Source organism: Polyodon spathula, chromosome 13 (assembly GCF_017654505.1).
Source record: "Polyodon spathula isolate WHYD16114869_AA chromosome 13, ASM1765450v1, whole genome shotgun sequence".
Taxonomy (NCBI): Eukaryota; Metazoa; Chordata; class Actinopteri; order Acipenseriformes; family Polyodontidae; genus Polyodon; species Polyodon spathula.
The window spans coordinates 16,944,470-16,968,391 of NC_054546.1; the positions used below are offsets into that span (position 1 = coordinate 16,944,470).

General features: G+C 36.3%; 1 protein-coding gene across 1 annotated transcript in view; it reads right to left on the reverse strand.

The window, feature by feature from the left end:
* Positions 1 to 22,683, reverse strand: part of alox5a (arachidonate 5-lipoxygenase a) — a 37,515-nt gene extending 14,832 nt beyond the window's left edge. Inside the window, exons 1-7 of the mRNA XM_041267508.1 lie at positions 22,480 to 22,683; positions 17,967 to 18,165; positions 16,991 to 17,072; positions 15,232 to 15,354; positions 13,020 to 13,126; positions 7,536 to 7,708; positions 6,637 to 6,783 (exon numbers count right to left, since the gene is read on the reverse strand). Coding sequence (XP_041123442.1) covers positions 6,637 to 6,783; positions 7,536 to 7,708; positions 13,020 to 13,126; positions 15,232 to 15,354; positions 16,991 to 17,072; positions 17,967 to 18,165; positions 22,480 to 22,629 — 981 coding nt within the window. The 5' untranslated portion in view covers positions 22,630 to 22,683. The remainder of the gene's footprint in view (positions 1 to 6,636; positions 6,784 to 7,535; positions 7,709 to 13,019; positions 13,127 to 15,231; positions 15,355 to 16,990; positions 17,073 to 17,966; positions 18,166 to 22,479) is intronic.
* Between the last annotated feature and the right edge of the window lie 1,239 nt (positions 22,684 to 23,922).

Consider the following 23,922-nt stretch of genomic DNA (forward strand, 5'->3'; position numbering starts at 1 on the left):
CAACTATTCAGAGAAACTTAAAGGGTTTGTACATGGATTACTATCTACCAGACTGAATAACTACTCAGGACAGTCCTGTTTCTGCAACCAGGGCAGCTTCTAAACAAAACTCCCAAAAGCAGATTAGTGGGCTTCATTTGTTGCACACAGTCAAAAGCTAGGATATTTAACACATTTCATCACCTAGTAATAATTTAGTAGTATAAAGTGGCTGAAAAAAAATCCTTGTAACTATTAATCACGGCACACTAATGATCCAACCAGAAACTGCAACAGAAAAAAATATACAGAACAAATATCATGTCATATTAAATGGTAGCAAATTACATATTTTGAAAAAGATTCTACGAAGTAACCATTTATAAATAGAAATATTAAGATATGTAATGTTCTCATACAGGAGGAGTCTGGTTTACAGACTGGACACTGGAATATAGCACAGAGATAAAGACAGAGCTAGCTGGAAAATGGAAATCAAAGAGAGAAGATGCAGTTTCTTAGGCAGAAAAGGGACTAGATTTGCAGCAGTAATCAGCAATAAAATAGAATCTTGGAATTTGATATTATTGAATTGCTACTGTGTAATGTAATAACTATACTTGTTGTATAGAAATGACTTTACAAAGACAATAAGAATTTATTAACAACAAAAGTTTTTGAAAGTAAAAGATTCCACTCTGAATATCACCATGATCAAACATTACCATGGTGAAATAAAAACCAGACATCTTCACTGTAGCTTTAACATTGGAAGTTATTCACAATATTTCCATACTGGCCCAGTTTAAGGACTGGTCACCCTAGATAGCAGTCCAAACACCAAAATAGAGATTGCCTTACAACAGCAAAGGTAAGAGTTCAATTTAACATGATCGTAATACAGTAACATTTTGTAAAGGTACTTTCAGAGAAAACAAGATACCATCATATTGCACAATCAGGACTCTTCCTAAGTTGCCGACATAAGAACCTGCGATCTTTACCAGTACTTGCTGGGATGACTGAGTGTTTGGTGAAGGCAGAAATATAAAACTTGGAGAGTGCTATATTTAAAATGCCAATTTATTTATCAGACCTGTCTTAACATTGGGATTTGTTTTGAATGAGTTTTTTATACCATGCTCTATAAAAAGAGGACTTACTGTCCCTTTAAACTTACTGTGGGGGGAACGTTTTTATTTTATTAATTTTTTATGCCTTTTAACTCTAATGATCGATAGTGAGCAGCCCAGTTCCAAACCCCTCCCTCTTCCCTCACGCTGGGTACTGACAATCAGGCAGGAGAGCCTTCACTTTGAAAGCTAGGTGAAACAGCAGCTTTCTCTTGTTTGACATTAGAGATTGCTTGCAGATGTATCATATTTATAATGCAATATAAAAAAATCTGCTATTTTTACAGTACATTTTTACATCATGTCTGGCATTACTTTTTGTTATATAATAGATCAACACAACATTGATGTTAAACCCAGTAATATTAGGATTGTGAGAAAGTAGGACGTTTGACTTTTAGTTAAATAAAATATACAGTATGTATTTATTTATAGTATTGACTATCAGCAGAATCTGTTTCTGTACTGAGGATTGCTGCACACAAAAAGTAAAAATGCTATTTGTCTTACTTTAGAGTGTATTGAACACAATATCCTGGCTGGGTTTTTACTGTTACATTGTGTGATTGTGTGTTGAGTTTTCTTATGTTATACAGATGTTAAGGTGCCACACCTCTGAATATAGGATAGTGGCTGGTTCCACAGACCCTCCTTAGTACTAATCTTGGATTACCTTATTAAAATAACATTAGGTGGTCCAAGATTAGAGTTAATTGGGGTCTGTGGAACCAGCCGTAAATGTTTTTAGTCATTATAGTAAAACATAACCTGAATTTTGGAAAACCTCGTGATTACACATATACTGTACATAAATATCTAAAATATAAGATTGCATATCTTTGCGGTAAAGCACCAGCCAAAAAGGTTAGGGTTATGTCAAAGTAGAAACAAGTGCCTTGAGAAATACAACCCTTCTCCTTCTAATCAGGTTGATTCTTAACAAAGATCTCATGTTCAAAACAGAATGTGTGAGGTGGTTAGAAAACCACAGGTCACAGTTTCACACTTCTTCAGTTTTTAGCTTTAAGTGTTATTTTACACAGAAACAGTTTCACTTAATTACTGAGTATCAAAGACTTTAGAGAAGTTACCAAGCAGTTTTCAGTTCGCAGTTCGCTATTCCAGCTCACATTAATCCAGCTCATTATTCCAGCCTAAAGTTTGTTATTCCAGCTTGCTATTCGTTTTTTTTCCCCAGCTTGTTATTCGTTTCTACAGACTGCTGTTCGTTTCTACAGCTTGCTATTCATTTTTACAGTTTGCTGTTCATTTCTACACCATGCTCTTGATTTTCACAGCTTGCTATTATATTTTTCTTTTGCTTTTTTGCAAATATAAAAACACGAATGTGGAGTGTTACTGTACTTTGATGTTTGTTTTTGAACCCTTATCGGTCCATTTATTCAGTGCTTGTCAGGCGCGTCAGGTCTAATTTATTTTCACATGCGCTGTTTTAAATATATTTTTTTTCCCAGAGTAAAACAGGTTTAAAATGTATTGAATCGCAAAAGGACAGTCCTGCATCTCCAGCCAAGCCCCACCCCTTGTTTGCTGTATTTTTCACATACCTCTTTATAGACGTAGATACTCTCCCAATCACTCATTTTATCACCAAACTCCTCAATAATGCGATCCAAGTCATTATTTTATTACTATAACATCTCAAAAAGCTCTGCAAATGTCCATGGTATTCTTTGAGCGCTGGATGCTGAAGCAGCTATCTGCAAGTTTTGTCCGAGAACACTCGGAAATAATGAGCAGCAGGCCAGAAATAAACCCACCATGGATCTTGGTTTTTATGGAACCTACGGCGATCTCCAGCCCATTAAATAGCAATGAGGAATGCATTAAATACACCAACACTTTTGACGATGATGATGATGCTGGGTCAGTCATGTATGGTAAGTGTTTCTTCATCGTATAGCTTTCATTAAAACAATAAAACTTGCGCTCTCTCACCCTCTCTCTGTGTGTGTGTGTGTGTATATATATATATATATATATTTTGTGGTAGAGTGACCGATGGCCAAGGCAACCAACAGTAGGAAATACGCGAAACACAGGAGTTGCAGTGAAATGGCGTAGCGCGTGTTTATTACGTACAGTGGCAAAACAAAAATAAACAAACAAGAAAACCTACTCCAACAAGGAGTGCCAACTAACCCCCAGTCCCTATCTAGGGCAGGACAGCTAGGCTGTTTCCCTGTACAGAAAACAATTGGTAATCTTTACCAACAGCACAATTATTCCACACAGTAACTACTTCTGGAGTATTTACAGAAATCTTTCAGTAACCATCTTTCCCTTTACAACCTTCTTCCTGGTAATCTTTCTCTTGAACTGGATTCGGGGCTGGCTTTATACAGGCAAAACCCCACCCTAACAAAACACAGCTGTGTCCTGTTACATAATTAACTTTGACCATGGCCTCCTGGGAAATGTAGTCTTTCAGTCGGCAACCATTTTACCTCACTACACACAGTACTCAGTATACAGACAGTTATTTATTGTGTAAACAGGATTGTTTTCATTCTGTTACTTACGTACGCATTGTTACATACTTTGCCATACATCCCACAACCCACTCTGTCACAATATACACACATTTCAGATTGTAGCCAAGATTATAAATCTCAATATTGATAAATAATGCATACGACGTTGCATATTCAGTCACCATTAGTATAATAATCTGTATTGTGACTAATTAAATTTACACGTCCTTGTTTGCTGCATTAACACATGATCCAACATGATCGTTTCTTTCCACAGTAACCCACTGCACTCAACACACACCTTTATCGTATCTTATGTAATAAATACAGTACCAACAGTGTTGCAAAAATTAAGATGGCCATATTTACTTCTGCAAATTTCCCATCTCAATCTCTTATGATGACTTCCGGGAATGCAGTGTTTACATCAATGTTTGCATTCCCGACAAGCATCTTGCCACAATTTAGGCTTCCTTTTCAGCCACATATGTGAACGCACTTAGGGCCTCAACTGTGAACGGAAATTTTGAAGCGGCCCAGCGGTGGCCCAAGGCCGGCTCAGTAAGTGTGAATGGGGTGCTATTTCCCAACCACCTAGGACCACCAAACTTGGTATGTGATATGTACTCATCATCATCCACATTTTGGTAGGGGTGCAGCAGCGAATAGCTGACCTTTTTGATTATCTGTTTATTTTAGCAGACGTCTCACTGAGAGAGAGCATAAGGAGGTAAGTGATATATATGGTCAATACATTTCTTGAATTAGAAGCCGTAGTCAATGTGGATAGCTATGATATTATAGGGATAACAGAAACCTGGTTAACTAAATTATGGAGACAAGTTTAACGTGGAAGGATATAGGTTAGTTAGAAAAGATAGACATAATAAAAGAGGGGAAGGGTTGTAATATACATTAAAAACAACTTAGAATGGGAAATACTGGAAAGTAATGATAACAACAATGAATTAATATGGATTCAATTAAACAAAATCAAATCTAAAGGCTTAATAGTGGGAGTCAGTTATAGGCCCCCAAGATGAATCACTAAATGAAAACTTATATTCAGGCATCAAAAAAATAGGTAAGGAAGGGGACAGTCTAATTATGGGAGACTTTAATTTCTCAAACATAAACTGGGCCCACAGTTAATACATGGAAATGATAGAGTTAGTGTAAGATTGCTTGTTATCACAAATGGTGAATGCCCCGATTAGATACAATTCATGTCTAGATTTGGTATTAACAAACAATGAAGCAAGGACACACAACTTACAGGTCATAGAACAACTAGGAAAAAGTGACCATAATATGATAACATTTGTGGCAAATAAATCAAGGGCAGTACATAAATCAAAGACAATGGTTTACAATTCACAAATAGAATACAGAGAGAACTGTAGAAACCTTAAAAAGCAGACTAGGAGAGTGAAAAGGCAAAAGAGAGAGACAAGTGGTGTCACAGTAAACTTAATCCAAAAAGGGTTTTTCAATATGTTAATGATAAAAGGAAACTGAATCAGGAAGTCAGTAGTTTACGTGATAGCAGTGGTAATTTAGTGACAGGTATTTAAAATTGTCAAGGGATTTAACAAAGTAACTGTGCCATATTGTACTTGCGTGTGTGTAATGCTTGTGGTAATTGGGTCCCTGTGTTACTATTGCCAGGGCTCTGGCACATTACTCTGATATAAGGATTTAAAAAACAGCATAGAAGTGCTTGTATATAACGATTTTATAGTGGATTTTAATGTAACAACTTTTAAGTAATAGTCATTAGTTTCGCATTCTAATAGAAAAGTCAGTTAGCTATTGACTATTAATAAAGTTTGGTGGTTCGAGCTGGTCAGGAAATAAGTCAAGAAGCCAGTTAGCTATTTGGTTAGCTATTCACTGCAGCGTCTCTATAAGTTCCACACCAATGAATAACAAGCTGGAAACACTAATAGCAATACGGTCAGGAAGTAGGCAGTGTAAATATCCCAGGCGGAACTATGTTCCATGGTGATGTGGGCAGGGGCAAACCCGAAAAGCCTCCCCTAGATCAAGGATAATATATTATATATGTTTTTATATTATCCTAGATGTGTCTCTACTTTTTGTGCATTTGGGTGCTGCAGATAATGAGTAGTTTACTGGTGCTCTCAAATCCTGTGCATTTAGCCAATAGGAAAGCTTGTGATGCCTGCAAGCAGACACGGAGCCTTCCTATTGGCTGTCTGGTGTGGAAACAGCGGTACGAACTGCAGCCTCAGTGACAGGCAAGTTTCCAGTTGAGAGAAATTGGAGTTAGGAAGAGGTGAGCCGCTCAACATTTCCACACTGTATATTTACTTTTATGCACAATAATTGTGAACTTAAGCAAAATCAGGTGTTCCTAATATTTGCACCACAGATTTATTTTTTTACTGTGCGCTTTATAGATATCAGCTAATTACATCCCGCCGCCCCCCCCCCCCCCATTTATTTATTTTATTTTTTTACCTTTTTCAGAAATTGGAAAACTGAAAATATTGTTTGTTCTTTTTATTTTTCAGTTTTTTTTCATCAACAGTTTGAAAATTGAAGGAAAAAAAACAAACATCAAACCGCGGTAAAACTCCACATTCATGTTTTTTTTTTATTCACAAAAAAGAAAGAAAAAAAAGAATAGCAAATTGTAAAAATCAATAGAAAGCTGTAGAAACAAATAGCAAGCTGGAATAGCGAGCTGGATTAACGTAAACTGAAATAGCGAACAGCGAACTGCGAACTGCTTGTTAACTTCACTAATGTGTATCAAAGACAAGAAACTCAGTGCAAGCTTCTCTCTTAATAAAAGAGAACTGCTGACCTGGCTCGTGTGAGGTGAACCAGTCACCCTGCCACTCAGGACTCCCTTTGTATAATTGTAGAGACCAGGGCTTGACATTATTATTATTACAGATAAAGAATACCAGCTACATGTCTTTGTTAATGGAAATGCAGGGTCTCTTTATAATGGTTTCTTAAAGTGGTTTTCAATCTAAGAGTCTGTTCATTCATCTTACCTGAATGGCAATGGGGAGGACCTTATTCTGCAAGTTCTTGTACAAGAGGCAGATTGGAGCAGCCAAATACTGGATGGTGCAGGGATCAGTTGAGTTGGCAGAGACCCCATCCAGAAGGCTGTAGTCTGCTATGTAGACATTGCCCTCCTGTAGTAAAAAAAGATTCATATATTACATTGTAAAGGTGCTAGGTGGTGCAACCTGCTAATTCACAAGCCTGCAATGACTACCTGCCCTAACAAAAGAAAAGGAAACATCATAAACCTCCACACAATTCAGCGCAGTCCCGGTCTTGAGAGCCCAGGACTGCAAAGTTCAGGTCACGACTGAGAGGAACCTTGCGCTTTTCATGACAAAGCATTGTTTTGCATTACCTTTTATTTTCAACTGTGGCCTATTATTATCGATATGGTGGTCTGTTATTATTTACCAAACTATGAAAAGAACATATCACACAAACACCAAGAAATAAGGTTTCTTGATACTGAAAAAATAATTTTGGATTGTGAGCTGTGGTTTTGAGCAATTAGTCGTAACACATTCAGGGCTCAAAGAACATTGTAATTATTAAGTAACTATTTGGTTACGACATTAAGTCGCCCTGAGTAAGGGTGTCTGCTAAGAAATATAATAATAATAATAATAATAATAATAATAATAATAATAATAATAATAAATAATAATAATACGTATGTGAAGAGTAACAACACTGGCTTTTAGTTCTAGGATTCATACATTAGTAATTACAATATAAATAGTACTTGCTAAGTAGCAGATAAGTTAATTACTATAATTACTATATTGGCCCTGTTATTACACTGCCATTCCAAACTATTTCTCAGCGGTACTGTAGTTTTGCTCTGTGTCACTGAAAGTGTCACCCTGTGAAGCAGACCCACCTTTATTTCTTCCTCCAGGGTCAGGTTGCGCTCCAGGCTGCAGTCCACCATTTCAGTGGTGACAGGGAACTTGTCAGGCAGCTTGGTGCACTTCTGAATCAGGACCGGATTACAGCCATTCAGGTACTGGTACCCGAACATGAAATCCTCCTGCCAGTGCTGCATGACATATTCTGCAGGGGCGCAAGATTTGGAGAGATATTGTGAAATTTCAAAATAGTTTTTACTTTCAATTTGACGTTGACATCCCCCACCACTGCATCTAATACTGCTAATGTCTGATAATCAGGTATGCTGGCACTCTTCACTTGGGACCTAAGATGGCCACCACATTGGGATCATGTGAGTTGTTGATCTCAGAGGATAAAGACCTAATGCTTAGAGATACTGCCTTCATACTCAGTACACATGCGTATTCTGTGATTCGACAGGTCGAGTTCCATCGTGAGTGTCTTACAAAAAACATTAACCCTTTTCTGGCAGTTTTTTTGCAGCCACAGTGTCAAAGCTTTGTATTTCAGAAACCATTTGAGGTAATGACTTCACATTTGCAGAGTTGACATCACTCTTCATGTTTAATGTGTTCCTGACCATGAAATTTAACTCTGACCTTGCATGACTGCCAGATTGAGGTCATGTGACCTTAATGTTACAGCTGCATAGAAACAGTTCACTTATAATTATTGTCTTAGTGCTTGATACACAGATGTAGTAATCTTTGATTAATATCCTCCCCCACATGAAGTGGCAATTGATTCAGCCACAAAGAGGTTTATACTTACTACTGTATACTTGTGCATACATATTGTACATTGTGTGAGATTAAACCATATACACTTTAAAAATCGAACTTGATGTTACATAGAAATAACTTTATGACATTTATAGAGGTCACAACATGAACGTTCCTGGAGTGATGCAGCTCTTCCACTAATGAGAATGGGTGAATAACAGCTTTCATGAAGTACAATGTATGGAAATTAAAATAAATGTGAAACTAAAACACTGTCATTTGGAAATGTAACCAGTCATTCTGTCTTTGAATTTGAGTAAAAGCAATCATCCAGCGAGTTTTCAACATTGGACTGGCCTTTACAGTGTGAATGTCAACACCCAGCCCACAGCTTCTGAACTGCGACCTCCACATAGATGAATGAATTGTCAATGTGCTTTCCAGTTTTTAAAAAAAAGTGCTTAGTCAAGAAGGAACGGAAGCATTTAATGACCACTGTGGCAGGCTGCCGAGTGGATAGAGGCCCAGAGACAGTCTGTAGTTCAAAAAAATAACTATTTTATTATAAATAAACACAAAAATGAAAGGGCACAAGGGCTAAAATAAAGGGATTTAAACACAAATAAAGCAAGACAAAAAGCAAAAATAACAATTTCCAGGCTGGGCAATGCCTTCACTGGATTCAACCATACCAACCAACCAACCAACCACCCACCCACCAGCCTGATTCCTCAGCTCCCTCTCCCCAAATGAGAAGCAGAGGCCCCCTTTTATGTCAGGTGGCTGGGCGCTGATTGATCATTAATTAAACTAATCATCTAATCAACCCCAGCCACCTGAACACAATGAACCAAGGCAGGTAGGGGAATTTAACCCCATCCCTGCCAATTTCTAAAGGGCAGAGCTATGCTCTGCCATAACCACATTAAAAAAAATCCCCCCTGGCCTAAATTACAAATCCATGATTCCTTGTAAAGAAATATTCAAAACTATTCATTAATCTAACTTGAAACCCAGTGACTAGGAATGGGAAATGATGGGTGATAATCAGATCTTATGCAACCTCAAAGACTGATGATCGATTAATAATTCATATATTTCCACATAGTTTTTCCGTCTAAATATTACAGGTTAAACTCATTCTGTATTGCTATTTTGTTTTGTTCAAATAGTTCCTTTAAAGTAGTGCAAACCAAGTTTTTAAAATCAATTTTCCTTTCTTAGCACTAGCCATATTAGCACTAGTCCTTTTTTTTTCTCCAAATGTGCCCTTAATTTCAGGGTAATAACCGCAACTGCTCTCCCAGGATCCAGGGTGACTCTGGAATCATGTCCCGCAAGCAAGCATATATGCTTAGCTTATATTGAAAAGAACATGGATATTTAACTACATGTTTCAACCACAGGGGTCAGTATTCTGAATGTAAAAGCATGTTCTGTAGTCAAGAGGTAAGTATTATGGGCCCAACATAAATTGTCCAGGATCTGAGCAGAACTCTAGCCACTGCTCACAAATGGTGGACTACTGCACTTCCTGTAAGGGATGTTATCTCTCGAATCAGCCACAGTAAGCTGTCAATGTCAGCTTAAGACGTTAATAAATATTGACGATCAATAATCACATTGTTACTGCATTTGTAGTTTGACACAGCTGGCAAAAATTCCTTATATATATATATATATATATATATATATATATATATATATATATATATATATATATATATATATATATATATATATATATATATATACACACTATGAAACAAACTGAGAATTATGTAAGTAAACTGAAAAAGTAAGCTGTCAATGTCGGCTTAAAAACTGAAAAAAAAACAGAAAAAAATGGAGCCTGATACCAGTTCAAAGAGCAAGTCAGCTTGAATTAATTTCTGTCTTTATTTTATACTAGATATACTTATAATATTTTCGGTTTGACGACTTGGCATGCATGTTTCCTGACCTCCTTTTTGTGTTAAAATTTATGGCATCAATCATAAGGTATTTTTCTCTGAAGCAATGGGTTATGATTTCATATCATATTTTTTTTATATCTCCTCATACACAACACTTAAAATAAAAAGTTAGGTTAATAATAATTCCGGGCAGTGTGGTGCTACAGGTATCAGCGCTGTGACCCCTGCTGTTTCCTATCTACATACATAACCCAGTCTGGGGATAATTAGCACACGGTACAATGCTGGAGGAGTGGCTAAAGTTTAAATATGTATTTTGATTTTGCACCATCATTTAGCAATATTACTCAGACATCTTTACTTTTCAAAAGCTTTCTGTTGATGATATCTCACTCCATGTGTTTCTTGAGGTCAGCTGAATCATCTCCATGCCAGTTTTGTGTTTGCATCTACAGTCATGGGTGGGTAAAGTTCTCCCTTCCACTCCAGGTCTTAGTTCCAACTATGTTGTTTTCAATACCTTGAATGATAGTTCTGTGACTATAGTGTTAGAAACGCCTCTGAAAACAATTGCCTGCTTTTGGTCAAGTGGGGCCTCAATTTGATCTTGGAAATGAGTATGGAAGAGAATGGAGGCGGGTTTAGAATATAAATGCAAAAGGGAACAATGAAAGTACATTAGAAATCCCAACATAATTAAAATTGTGGTCTGACAGAGCTGGTTCTGAAACTGAAGACAAACGTATTTTATCATCAAGTCTACATCCCTGCATTGAGATTACACAGGTGATTTAATGTTGCCATATGTGCATGTAAGACAATTTAACAAAGATCTTAATAGAAAAATGTATAATTGCCGTTTATACAGTGGCACAGCTGGATCACCAAGGTTCCATCTGTGTGGCAGTCAAAAGGTCAGCTGGCCAATTAAACTCACTTTCAGGTCCTAAAGTACAGTATTTAATTTATTTCATGACTTACGCATCTCTTAGGGTATCTTTAATAACATTTAGTTTAAATGCAGTATCATACTTAATAACAGTTAATGCATTTGGTCAGATGGAAAGCCAGGTTTCTTCTATTTATTGCTACAGTTTGGGAGCCAAATTAGACCAGAGGATATTTCCTGGGATGTGAGGTATGGAGCACATTAAATACAACATAAAAGCACCATTTAGATACAGTACTTAATTATAATAAGGCCACCAGTCTAACAGATGGACAACCAAGGTTATTTTCTTTATTGCATCAGTGCTTACTGCAGAGATTGCCTTTGACTGCATCTTGAACTGTACTGCTTATAGAGAGATGCCATTTTGCATAGGTAAAGTCTCGAGATATATGCAAAACTCTCATTTGTGACAAACAGATGCCCCCACTATATCCCTCGGCTTGTCGTCTTCCCACAGGCTTCACATATTCGCGGAATAGATGTGTTGCTGGGCAACTAATTGAGCAGTTAGGCTTGACCAGCACTGAGCTGATCGGGAGGTCCGGATTGGCTGGGGGACATGCCCGGGGGAGGCTGGGCGGAGCTTAAAAAGTGTCTATAACACAGCTTGAGGCTACTGCACAGCCATAGCCATACTGACGGGCGCCATTAATTACTACTGAACCCTTCAACTGCAAGACGGTGCTCGTGAAGTCATTGCCCGTTTGAAGAGGCAGGAGTCGCCTTGAGCATGCTGGGACTCTAGGAGCCCAGAAGTAGGTTAGTTTAGGGGAAGTTGATCCCAAAGAGGGTTTTCTTAGTGTAGCAGGTTCCTGGAGCGGGACATCTCTTTTAGTGAGGTTAGCGCTCACCATGTTGTTCAGTGATGACCCACACAAGTCACAAATCCCCATGTTACAGACACCTAACACCACAACTCACACACCAAGCATTGTACCTGTACCAGAAATGCTGTTATAGCACAGTGCACCATGGTAAAAGCAAAGTGGAATAAAAAAGAAGTGAAAAAAGTAAATGTTAAAGTTTTATATGGATATTCTCAGAGCTCATTATGTACCCGTGCACATTTTTGAACCGTGAAACGTTCACGAATATCTTACTTGCCATACAATACTATATTATTTCTTTAACTACTCCCCCTCCACCTCTATTTCTTTAATAGCATTCAATTGAAGTTCTCTGTCTCATAGACAAAAGTTTGACAAGTGTCTTGTTCATTGTTTTGTGGCTTGTAAACTAAATGAGGAATGATAGTAGTTTTCAGAAACTTTAGATGGGTTTAAAACCAATCTGTTTACAATCATCTGCAAAATGTTGGTTCAGCTACTCTAAGGGAGAAGAGGCAGAGTTTCTGATTCATTAAGCAAACTAATTAAAGGGTGACCAATACAATTTGCGAGGGATGACACTTTCATAACAAAGGTAATGGGAAAATAATGGATTTGCCAAATGTGGGTTAAATACATGCTGATAAAGAGCAATAGTGTTGCTGTGTCTCAATGATAAATTAGAAACTGACAACATGTTGAACATCTGGAGTGCCCGAGGCAGCAGTTTGTTTCCTCAGGCTTCCTTAATTTCTAACACAGTTTGCTGACAATGCAGCCTTTACTATTTTTGTTTATTTTGTAACTCTGGTCTGTAGAAAAGATATATCCTGCTGAACCAAATAAAACAGTGACGTTGGATAAAAAAAAATTAAAATAAAAACTCCTCAGTCAATTGATTGTCATAGAAAAATAAAAAATAAATCACAGTAGGCACTAATGGACAGCAGATCATTAATACAATAAGCTAGGAGATTCACCAGCATATTCACACACATACCAAGAGGCATGTTCATTTTATATGCATTAATACTGGGTTATTAAATTGTGCCTCACCTGATATTGTGTTACTGATCCTAACAAAGATCTTCTCAAAGTCTGCAAAGTCACTCCAGGAAGACTGGAACATGTGCATGAAACGATTCACGTAGAGGTTCTCCATCCTGCGTAAATAAAAAAGGAAATTGAACATTAAACACCCCGTTTGGCTTGTTTATAACAGTATTGCTAACTCTCACGAATTCATCGCGAGACACGTGATTTCTCAGTTAAATTAAGACATGCTTGTTGTCTCACTACAGTGCTGTTGGATCTCAGGATTTTTCGCTTTTTGAAAGATCTACATTAGTCATGACAGAAAACTCAAAGAAGCACAAACACTGTAGATGCAAATTCAACCTGGACTGGAAAGCAGTTGCTTTCCAGCTCCTTCATATTGCTAAACATGCAACACCCTAGTAGGTGTCATCGCAGCAGCTAACAGGTACGATAATAGATCATGTTGTTTGTAATGTTGAATGGTGATCTGGATTGTATGACTTGCATTTTGAGAAGCACTAATAGAGGTTTGTAAGAGGTTTGAAGTGTTATAGACTCAGTATAAGCTGTTAAACGAGGTTTACAAAACAACTGAATATATTGGTTCTCTCTTTGAAATATTGGTTTAAGTTTTGGAAAACAAATCTTGCAAATCGAACGCCAAATCTCTTGATTTCTATGAGTTTGTCTCATGACTTCTGCAGAGGTGTGGTTGGTAATATTGTTATAACATGGATCCACTTGTTCTGTAAGTTTACAGACATTTACTGAAAAAAAAAAACTCCAGCATGTTGCTGTAGTTTTATAGGAATTTTTTACAACGTAAAGTCAAAATGCCCATAATTTGGTGACAAAAAAAGTATTATATTATCATATGTCAGGGGTCATTAAGTGTGTTCTAGGCAAAACAGATCTTTCAGCCTTGGAATTAGTCTAGGACTCTCTCCAGGGCACAATGTCCCTTTGATAATGTGGTGACATTTTGCAACCTTATCATAACCTCCTTGGACTTGTACTCCATTATTTTGGCTATATACCCATACCTGTTTGATTGATCCCTGCACTGTATGGTTGCTGACAGTAATGAGTCTTTGCAGTCTAAATATTTTTAGATTTCCTGGGTGGCTGGGTATGTGAAAATGTGCTTACTGCAGATATATCTCTTGACTGCTTCTTTTTTTTTTTATCAAGATCACACTGTATGTTTTTGCCACATTTGTTTATAGTGATAATATTGCATTTGCATAAATGCTCTCTATCTTGAAGTCATAAAATATGTGGACAAGCACAACAGCAGCTCCAAATTGTATTTATGTTGATATAATTCAGAGTGAACATTATGCATGTACATTGTGTTTTCCAAAGACCCACTTGCTATTCAATATTCACAGCTTAAAATCTGGTCACTATCTAAGCATCCCCCAGCACCACAACTCTTAGCTGGGTGTCTTACATTTACCAGAAATTATATCAACCACAGTGTTTAGTACCATGGAAAAAGCATAGTCATGGTGAGAAAGCTGTTGAAACGTGGTAAAGAAGTTTTATACAGTTATCCTCAGAGCTCACAAGGCAAATCAGTTTATCATTGAGTTTGTATAATGATTTCATACATATTGAATGTCTTGTTTCCATTGTAAAAAAAACAACTGTTTTATCTAAGTGCCATTCATTTAGCTATTTCTGTTTAATCTTAACAGGCTGCTATTTGTTTAATGTACTATATATTGCAATAAATCAGTTTCAATGTTTGATGAAAATGGTGTCTAAGTATAAAATCGCTAATAATAGTGTTATGCATAAAATTCCTTCACATGTAACTAGTCAGGTTTATTCATGAGACTTTTTTAGACTGTTTTAAAAAAGCCAACAGCTGATCACACATATTTTAACCATTAAAATAACAGCCTTAGAATACAGTAATTCAGGTGTTAGACATTTGCGAATACTAAAAAGATATGGTATATATGTTGTTATGTATGCATCTATAATGGACAGCAATATCTACTGTATATTCCATGAGTTGCATGTCTTAAACAGTCAGTACTCCAGGCTTCAAATTAGACTCTCCTATTAGCATATCAATGTTCTTAGTTTTTCAGGCTTTAACTATGAAGTTAATTTTTCAGACACATTGTAGATTCACTCTTGGTATATCCAGAGCCAATGCGACATATCCCACTGGGCCACTGTGCTCTCATGCTTGTTCTCGCCTGTGTAGGATACCTACGCTTTGGTGTAGTTCAGGATGAAATCCACTCCCTTCTCGCTGTCAAACTGAATGTCACGAGGCAAATCCTTGCAAGTTTTGGCATCAATACTTAGAGGGAAACCTGGGTGCCATTCCATCCACCTAAGAAAAAGAAAGAAAGAAAAACAACCTTCAGTAGAGAGGGCTTCTAAATCACAGGGAAGCTTAATGACTGCAATTGTTATTAAAAGGTAAGGAAGATGTGAAAGATATACATGTACAGATATATTTACACACAGTCTGTTGAAGTGGTATTTGTAGTTACAAGCCCTGTTTTTGTACAGCGTTTATAAACATTCTCTTGGGTTAAACAGTTCTCTTAAACAGTTTCATGAACAAATTATAATTATTCAAAATGGGCTTTAAGCATTCCTTAAAACAGTCTTTTTAAGTGTTGTGGAAAGTGTGTGGTTAAATGTCCAAACAACATATTTCAATAAGTAGGTTTGACCTCCTCCATTTCAGAATGTTACAATTATCATATAAGGGAAATGAACTCAACAGAGAACTAAATTAAAACACAGATATGTGGAATTTATTGTACTGTACATCCTTTAAAACCCATTTTTAAAAACTGTCAAGTCACTTACGGTTTTATTTTGTCACACATCATGCATTTTTGTAAAATATGAAAGTAGTTAGTTAAAAAGATAAATAAGAACACCCATGCTGAAAGTACTGTGAACGGTAAATGCTAAAACATCGAAGCTTTATTTCAACAAGGTGGGACCAAATAGTAATAGAAATAATATGCATAATACACCTCACAGAGATTCAATAAGACAGGCTTCAGAATTTTGAAACTCCCCCAGTGTGACATAGCTTACAGGAGTTTCCAGCAAGCGATGATTCAGTATGTTATTGACATCCAGTCAGTGAAAGAATCATGAATCATTAATTCTGAGAAAACATAGCTTTTAGACATACATAAGAACATAAGAATTGCTTCTTCCAAATTTCAGGAAAATGCATTTTCATAGTTTTGCCCATAGAAGTGTTACATAGAGTGATTGAACCTTTAAGATTTAGGTAAATGGAGTTTAAGATTTTTTTTTTTTTTCTTTTTCTTAGCTTGGCTTGGATTTCATGGATTAACATCAAGGCTGAAGAAGTGGAAATATGTATTGCTCTTAAACTAGAGAAAGGAAATAAATATATTATTATTATGAGTCACTGTACTCAATCCAGCCAAGTTAGAATAAAGGATGGAGAAAAACTACTGAACTGAACTTAGTGGACCCAACTTTATGGGAATTCTAAACACTTTTTGAATTTTTTTCATATCTGAATACAATTTTTTTTTTTTTTGCGTTCTTGTACATAAACCAAACACCACGTAAACACTATTATCATATTGTACTACTTAATAAATTATTCCAATGTGTTTCTATGAATTAATTTGGATGCCCATATTGCATGGTGGTCCTGATAAGGTAGCACAGAGGTACTGATATGTACTGCATAGTACTGCAGTGAATTACAAGTTTACATTGGTGGTTCACATACAATTTCAATACCACTGTCTGATGGCTCCAATGGCTTCTCCAATGGTATGCCTTTCTGCAGCTATTTAGTAATAAACCATTACATTGCTATTGCACTTGATGATCATTTGGTAAGGGGCAATGATAACTACTGTAAGTGTGCAAAAACAGCCAAATAGAAATATTACATTGAAATAAAGAGTTGAGATTAATGGACTGAAGCTGAGCACTCTTAAAGAAATGAGAAATCTTACTTGTACAGCTTTTGTCTCTCCTCAAGCTCTTTGCGCCTGTGCTGTTTTGCAACTTGTGTTACATCATCCTTTGGCAACCTAGCTGTAAATAACAGAAACAATAAAAGACATGAGCATCTTCTTCACATGCAGAATTTACCACACCGTGTAATGGATTCAAACTCAAATTCTTATAGCCTGTAGTTTAGAACGATTGACTGCATTGATCTGTAGTTTACTATTCTATGCATGATAAAAAAAAAAAAAAAAAAAAATGACTTTGGTGGCTTCTCAATGTGTTTACATTTTCCATGCTGCTTGATTCATTCCCACAGTACATTTGCAAGGTAGCAGTTGACCATGCTTTTCCAACTCTTGGAAATACTATGCATTAAAAGAGCAGAGACAGGGCTTGAACCAGCTACCACACAAGCTGCAAGCAAGCTTTTTAACCACTATGCAAAAGACTACAGTGTAACACAGTAAACTATTATAAGGGTTCAGACACAATTTCTGAAGTAAACAGGCATGCCTATACATGCAGTAGTAGCAGGATGTTTCAAATTATCTGCAAGTTTCAAGAAACATGGCAATACAGCACTGTAGCCTTTTGGCATTCTTGTGTGCTTGAGGAGTACATATATTGCCATGGTTTGTATGACTGGACCTAAATGTTTTTAACTGAATTCGCAGAACCTGGACTGGTTGTTTGCAGTTTCCATTTATAGATCTCCAATAGTATTTTTCCCCTCTCTACATTAACTGTGTAGCTGGCAATGAGCTGGAAAAAGTGAATTTTCTCTGCAGTTAACAAAAAAGAATGCTGCACCTACAAGCTGATTGTAAAACCCCTGTACAGTACTTAGGCAGGTCATCTACAGCTCATTATTATTAATTTAATCACAGCGATTGGCTTAGAGGGTCTACGTCAATGGTGAACTACATACATTATGGATAAAGGTATCAGGGGGTTTTCATTTCAATGGCAAGATCTTACCTTTCCCATCTCTGAGAACAATCTCCTGCTCATCGCCGACCCATCTGTAACACGGAAACTCCACATAGTCTCCTCCGGGGGTTTTCACTGTGATGTACTTGCAGTACCAGTCATCCTGAACCCAGTACCTCCGTTTCTCAATCTTCACAAGTTGAATTTCACCAAGCTCTTCAGCCACGTTCACATCATAGGAGTCGACCTGAAAACAAACAACAATATGTGACTTTGTAGGACCTTCAACAGAAAGGTAGAAAACCCTGAGATGTCTTGCTCACTGATATTTTCATTAGCCATATATATGTCACCACTTAATTATATTTTTTCTCTACATTTATTTTATTTTATTTGTTTTGTTTTAGTTTAATGTTTTTTACTTGATCTTATTTTTCACACAAACTCAATACCAAACATGGGCATTTTTTCTTTTTTAAACAGCTCTTACAATTGGTTTCACAGACCCTGATCAGAAGCTGTGAAACCAGCTGTGAAACTACAAGTAACTGGTGTCAACTAGTAAACAGTAATATTACATTTTACTGCAAATACACTGCATTTTCATGTAATTAGTAAAACAAATATAGATGTTATTTTAAGTATAGTTAATGGTTTTACCACTTCAGTGTGGCAATGTGATAAAAAAAAGTACATTCAAAATAAAAACCGCAAAAGATAACGGAAGGTAGTGCAACTGTGTAGGGTGTAGGATTCTTCCTTATTTTAAATTTACTACAGTAAATGTAATTACAATGCTTCCACTGGTCTTTACAACACTGTACTATGTTTTGGTAAACTGGGGTTAAGTTGATTCTTGTTGGACGCTATGTTTATCACTACTGCCTTTGATTATATTGTATTATTTATTATGTAAACAGAGGAAATTAAGGTAAAACAATATAATTTCACAAATCTTATCTGCTTTGTACTTTCATTAGCTAAATTAGGTCCCAGATGTGCAATTGTGTTATAGAACACAATCATTTTAAAACATGACAGCTGTACTAATTTAGGTTAAAAGAGCCTCTCAGTTCATATGCCTTATTCATGGGTTATCCATTTGCACCTAAACTTAATTTCACCTCAGCAGTGTCTTCAGGGCAAAGCATGTTACTGGCTGAAAGCAGACACGGTTATGGACAGGAATTAAGCCAGTTAAGAGGTGGGAAAAAATGCATGATCCAGATGACATTAACCAGGAAAACAAGCCAGCCTAAAATCGATATTATCACTTTAACCTAGAGTAGTCACAGATATCTTGTTTCGAAATGTTCACATGTGTTTCTTTCAATACTGCCAATTTGAGAATGACATAATGAATGGATGTGCATGGCAGGGGAACTTCATGAAACTATTTTGTTAACTACAAGTTTATGATAAGCTAGTTAATGTTGTCACATGTCTAGTGTTTCTGGTCTTTGTAGTCTCCTATAACAAGACATATCAATCAAGCAATCCAACAATCTTATTTTTTTATTGCACCTTTCATAGTATAATATATACAGTATTTTAGGCAGAGATGATAGTGCTGGGTTGTCATGTGACTAAGAGGCTGTGAGTCTCTACCATGTGAGTGTGACAGACTGGCAAGTGAAGAGAGCCACAGAGACAGACTGCAGTTCAAAAAAATAATACTTTTATTAACAAATAAACACAAAATAAAAGGGCACAAGGGCCAAAACAAAGGTATTTATACACAAATAACAAAACACAAAGTAAAACTTACAAAAATAAAGGTTTCCAGGCTGGGCAATGCCTTCACTGGATCAAAAAATATATATAAAAAAAAAAAAAAAAAAAAAAAAACTAGCAAGCACAACCACTCGCTCATTTGTTTGCTCCTCCCCCTAATAGGAAGCTGAGGACTCCTTTTATGTCAGGTGACCTGGTGCTGATTGATTGTTAATTACTCCAACCAACCCCAGCCACCTGAACACAATAAACCCAGGCAGTTAGGGGAATTTAACCCCATTCCTGCCAATCCATACAAGGCAGAGCTGCTCTGCCACAGTGGGATATGACATCTCAGCAAAAGATAACTGCACAAATATAATTTCAGCCATTTGCACTGTTTCTGTGTAACTCAATGTCCCTTTTCAAGTCAAAACTAAACACTTTCGAGGGGAAAAGCTGTCAACCCTCACTGTGCCTGATATTTTTCTGGAAATAAAAAGCACAGTAATGCAGCCAGCTACCCAGCTAATCTCCAACAATGTTTTAATTCATGCTTTACTGGGCCCCATGCAAATTAGTGCAATGCTAAAAATGATCATATATAATATATATATATATATATATATATATATATATATATATATATATATATATATATATATATATATGTTGTTGTTGTTTGAGTAGTATTGTTCCTTGGGATAACAAAATACCAAGCTTAAGACATGTGATTTCATTAAAACACTAGGTGCTCAGTGTTTGGTATTGAGTTGGAGTTAAAACTGCCAAAATGATAAGAATCTTTATAAATAGTCATTCAAAATGACATGATTTTAATTAAAGCAAGAGCAGCGAAAGATACGACCATGCCCTGCTTGAGTAATGAAAATCGCATGGTTGTTATCGGCATGATTGAAGGCGGCCTGTCTGTGAGAGAAGTTGCCCGGAGAATGAGATGTTCTGCTTCAACAGTCAGCAGACTAGTCCATGGTGTGTTTGATCCTTGTAAAGTGCTAAACTATTTGGTTCATTTTCTTTTTTTATTTCTTATATTTGATAAGTGATTCTGTATTATTTTTATATAATATATAGTACCTGGCTTTCCTACATATTTTATTTTGTTACATTTTAAAGATACACCATATACAAGGCTGTTATTCTTACATGATGGTTTTTTTTTAAGACTGAATATTTATTTTCTTTATTTGCAATTTCACTTTTATCTTTACCAGTATATTTGCATACTTTACATGTGCTGTCACAGGTTGCAATGTGCCTTAATGTATCAATGATCCCTTGTTTGTTTGGTTTTTTTTTTAACTATGAAGTGTACATAAATGTTTCCAAACTATTTCTGAAATGTTGGGTAATTATTTAGAATATGTAATTATTAATGGTACTCTCTTAACCCTCTCTTCTTTTCTTATAATTCAAGTAGTTTATTCCTATTGAGTTTGTCAACTTTGCTCAATTCTCTCTTAATAATTTGTTCTTTATAGCCTTTTAAGATTCTAAAGGATTCTTTTAATCCTTATTATACCCAGTCCTTTAGGAATTGCTCTTTTAGTATAGATAGGATGTGCAGATGACATATATGGGTACTGTAGGTACCATGTATCAGTAGGTTTTAATAGATCCTTGCTCAAGTTTAACCAAGGTGTCCACCTTAAATCCACTGAAATGTTAGGGTGGATATCATTTATTAATTTATGAAACTGTACAAGAGATTCTTCTCCATGTGTCCATATTCCAAATATGTCATCCACATATCTTATGTATTCTAATGGTTTCTTGTCTATTTTACTCAATAACATTTCCTCCCATTTGCCCATATACATGCTTGCAAAATGCATACCTAATTTTGAGCCTATTGCTGTGCCATCATTCTGTTTGCAACTTCTATTTCCAAATGTAAAATAACTATTTTCTAAAACTATCGGGATCATATTTAATATTTTTTTTCTGTAGGTATCATGTTCTTATCTACTCTATTTTCCAGCGCCTCTTTACATGCTTCTAAAGTGTCATTTTACATCCATGCAAAATAAAATAGAATTCTGTGGAAGTTTAACCTTTATATTATTAATCCTTTTCAGAAAATGTGTTGTGTTTTTAGCATAGCTAGATAAGCTTTCAACATTTGGCTGCAGCTTCCTTTCAGCTATTTCTGCAATAACATGTATTGGGTTATCAGTTGTGCTAACTCAACTGCATTGGATGTTCCTCTTTGTATTTTGTGGTTACCTCTAACCAAACCTGTTCTTCTTGGATTTTGCGGAAGCATGTTATTTTTTTAATTCTTTCAATACATGTTCATATTCTGTCTGCCAAATTTGTCACTTCTTTTATTATGCTGTTATTGTTATTAGTTTTTATTTCTTCATATGTACTTATATTTTGCAATTCAGTCCCTACTGCTTTTATATATATATATATATATATATATATATATATATATATATATATATATGTGTGTGTGTGTGTGTGTGTGTGTGTGTGTGTGTGTGTGTGTGTGTGTGTGTTTATGACAATAAATCAGTCTTAGGTACTGTACTGTACATGACCAATTTGTTTAACATACATAACCCCTGTCACAGCTGTATAATACAAAAGTTGAAATCGCTCTGATATGTAATTCTTTAGTGTATTCTCTATTTTTTGCTCTATGTGGTAGTCCATTGGTGGTCTATTTGACTTTTGTCATAGTTTTAGTTCTAACCAGAGCAGGGTTCAAATGCCAGGTTTCCAAAGGTGAAAGGCATGAAGCTAATGAAAGAACACAGCAGCTCCCCTCCTAAAAATGTTCTACACTTCAGTACAATAATCTAGTAAAAATAACACTTACTGCTCCTCTTTCAAAGTCGTTGTAGAATGCTTTATCCAGGAGGGTCTTCTCACTGCAGCCCTCAGATCCCACTAGGGTTAGATAAATATAATCATCTGTCCCAGCAAACCACTGGCTGCCAGTGGCCACTGTTACTGTGTAACTAGGCATCTTGAAATGAAATGGAACCCAATTAGTGTTTTCAACCACTGCCTGCTCTGGCTTTGGGCGCTTGCTCTACAGTCTAATTTCCTCTTTTCTTGACAGCCTCGTCTTCAATAATTTTTTGTAACAAAACCAAGGCACATGCAAACACACACACACACACACACACACACAAGCTGTGGTTATTTAAAAATGCCGTAAGTTGTGAGATAGAAGCCTACACAATTTCTCAATGACTAATTCTGCTTGGAACGGTTTGGAAAGCTAATTAGAATATGTACAGTGCCAATAAGAGTAACACTACCAATTATTTTTTTTAATGTTCTGAGGTTCTAGCCTTTGTTGCACAAGACAAATGTCCGGTTTTAAAGGAATAACATCTATTTTAAGAATGTCAGTGTAAACTGGCCATATTCTGCTAAGATCAGGATGGGAGACAGTCCATCAAGTGGCCTCAGACTAGCAAGAAATGATGTATCAGCATGTTTTTACAGCCCTCTTCGGCAACGCTTATATTTTATATACTGTTTCCTTTTATTCTCTTATACAAAATGCACCGCTGTACATTTGCACAGTAATTTTGCAGTTTTCCTATGCTATGCATTTACCACAGTTTATTGCCATGTGTTTTAAATATGCTTTACAATACCTCTCTATGTGTTATGATGCTTATGGATACTTCATCGTTATTTCATTATGCTTTAAATCACTTGCTATGCTTTCAGTATGTTTGATTGGGGACCTTGACCCTTGCCTCAGACCTAACCTAACTGTTATACTGGGAAAATGAGACAATTATAGCTATTATCTTTTTAACTATCTTGTAACTCCTGTTAACTATTGCCCAGTTAACATATAGCGTGGCCCCCTTTGAAGTGCAAATCCTAAACTCTTAAGCTATGACTATGACTCTCTCACATCCTTGAGAAAGAGAGAGGAAGAGATTGCTCAGCAAGTTCCACAATGTTTCATAACAAGTGGAGGGATATCGATCTGAAGACCACCATGTATTCCATTCATTACAACATCTCACCTATAGTGTGGTTAAAAAGCAGGATGGGATGGTTTGATTGGAAGTCTGAGGGAATCCCAGTTGTGACCATACTATTAGGAAAGTATTACAAGACTGCATTCCAGAAGCTGTCAGTAGATCACCTAGTGCACTTGAAGAATGAGGTTAATTGAATATAATAGGGTGTGATTACTGTACTGTCAATGACCAAGCTGAACAATTGCATGTCCTAGTGTCAAAAGTTGACAGCAAATTTGAAATGTATTTAAAAAAAAAAAAATCTGGCA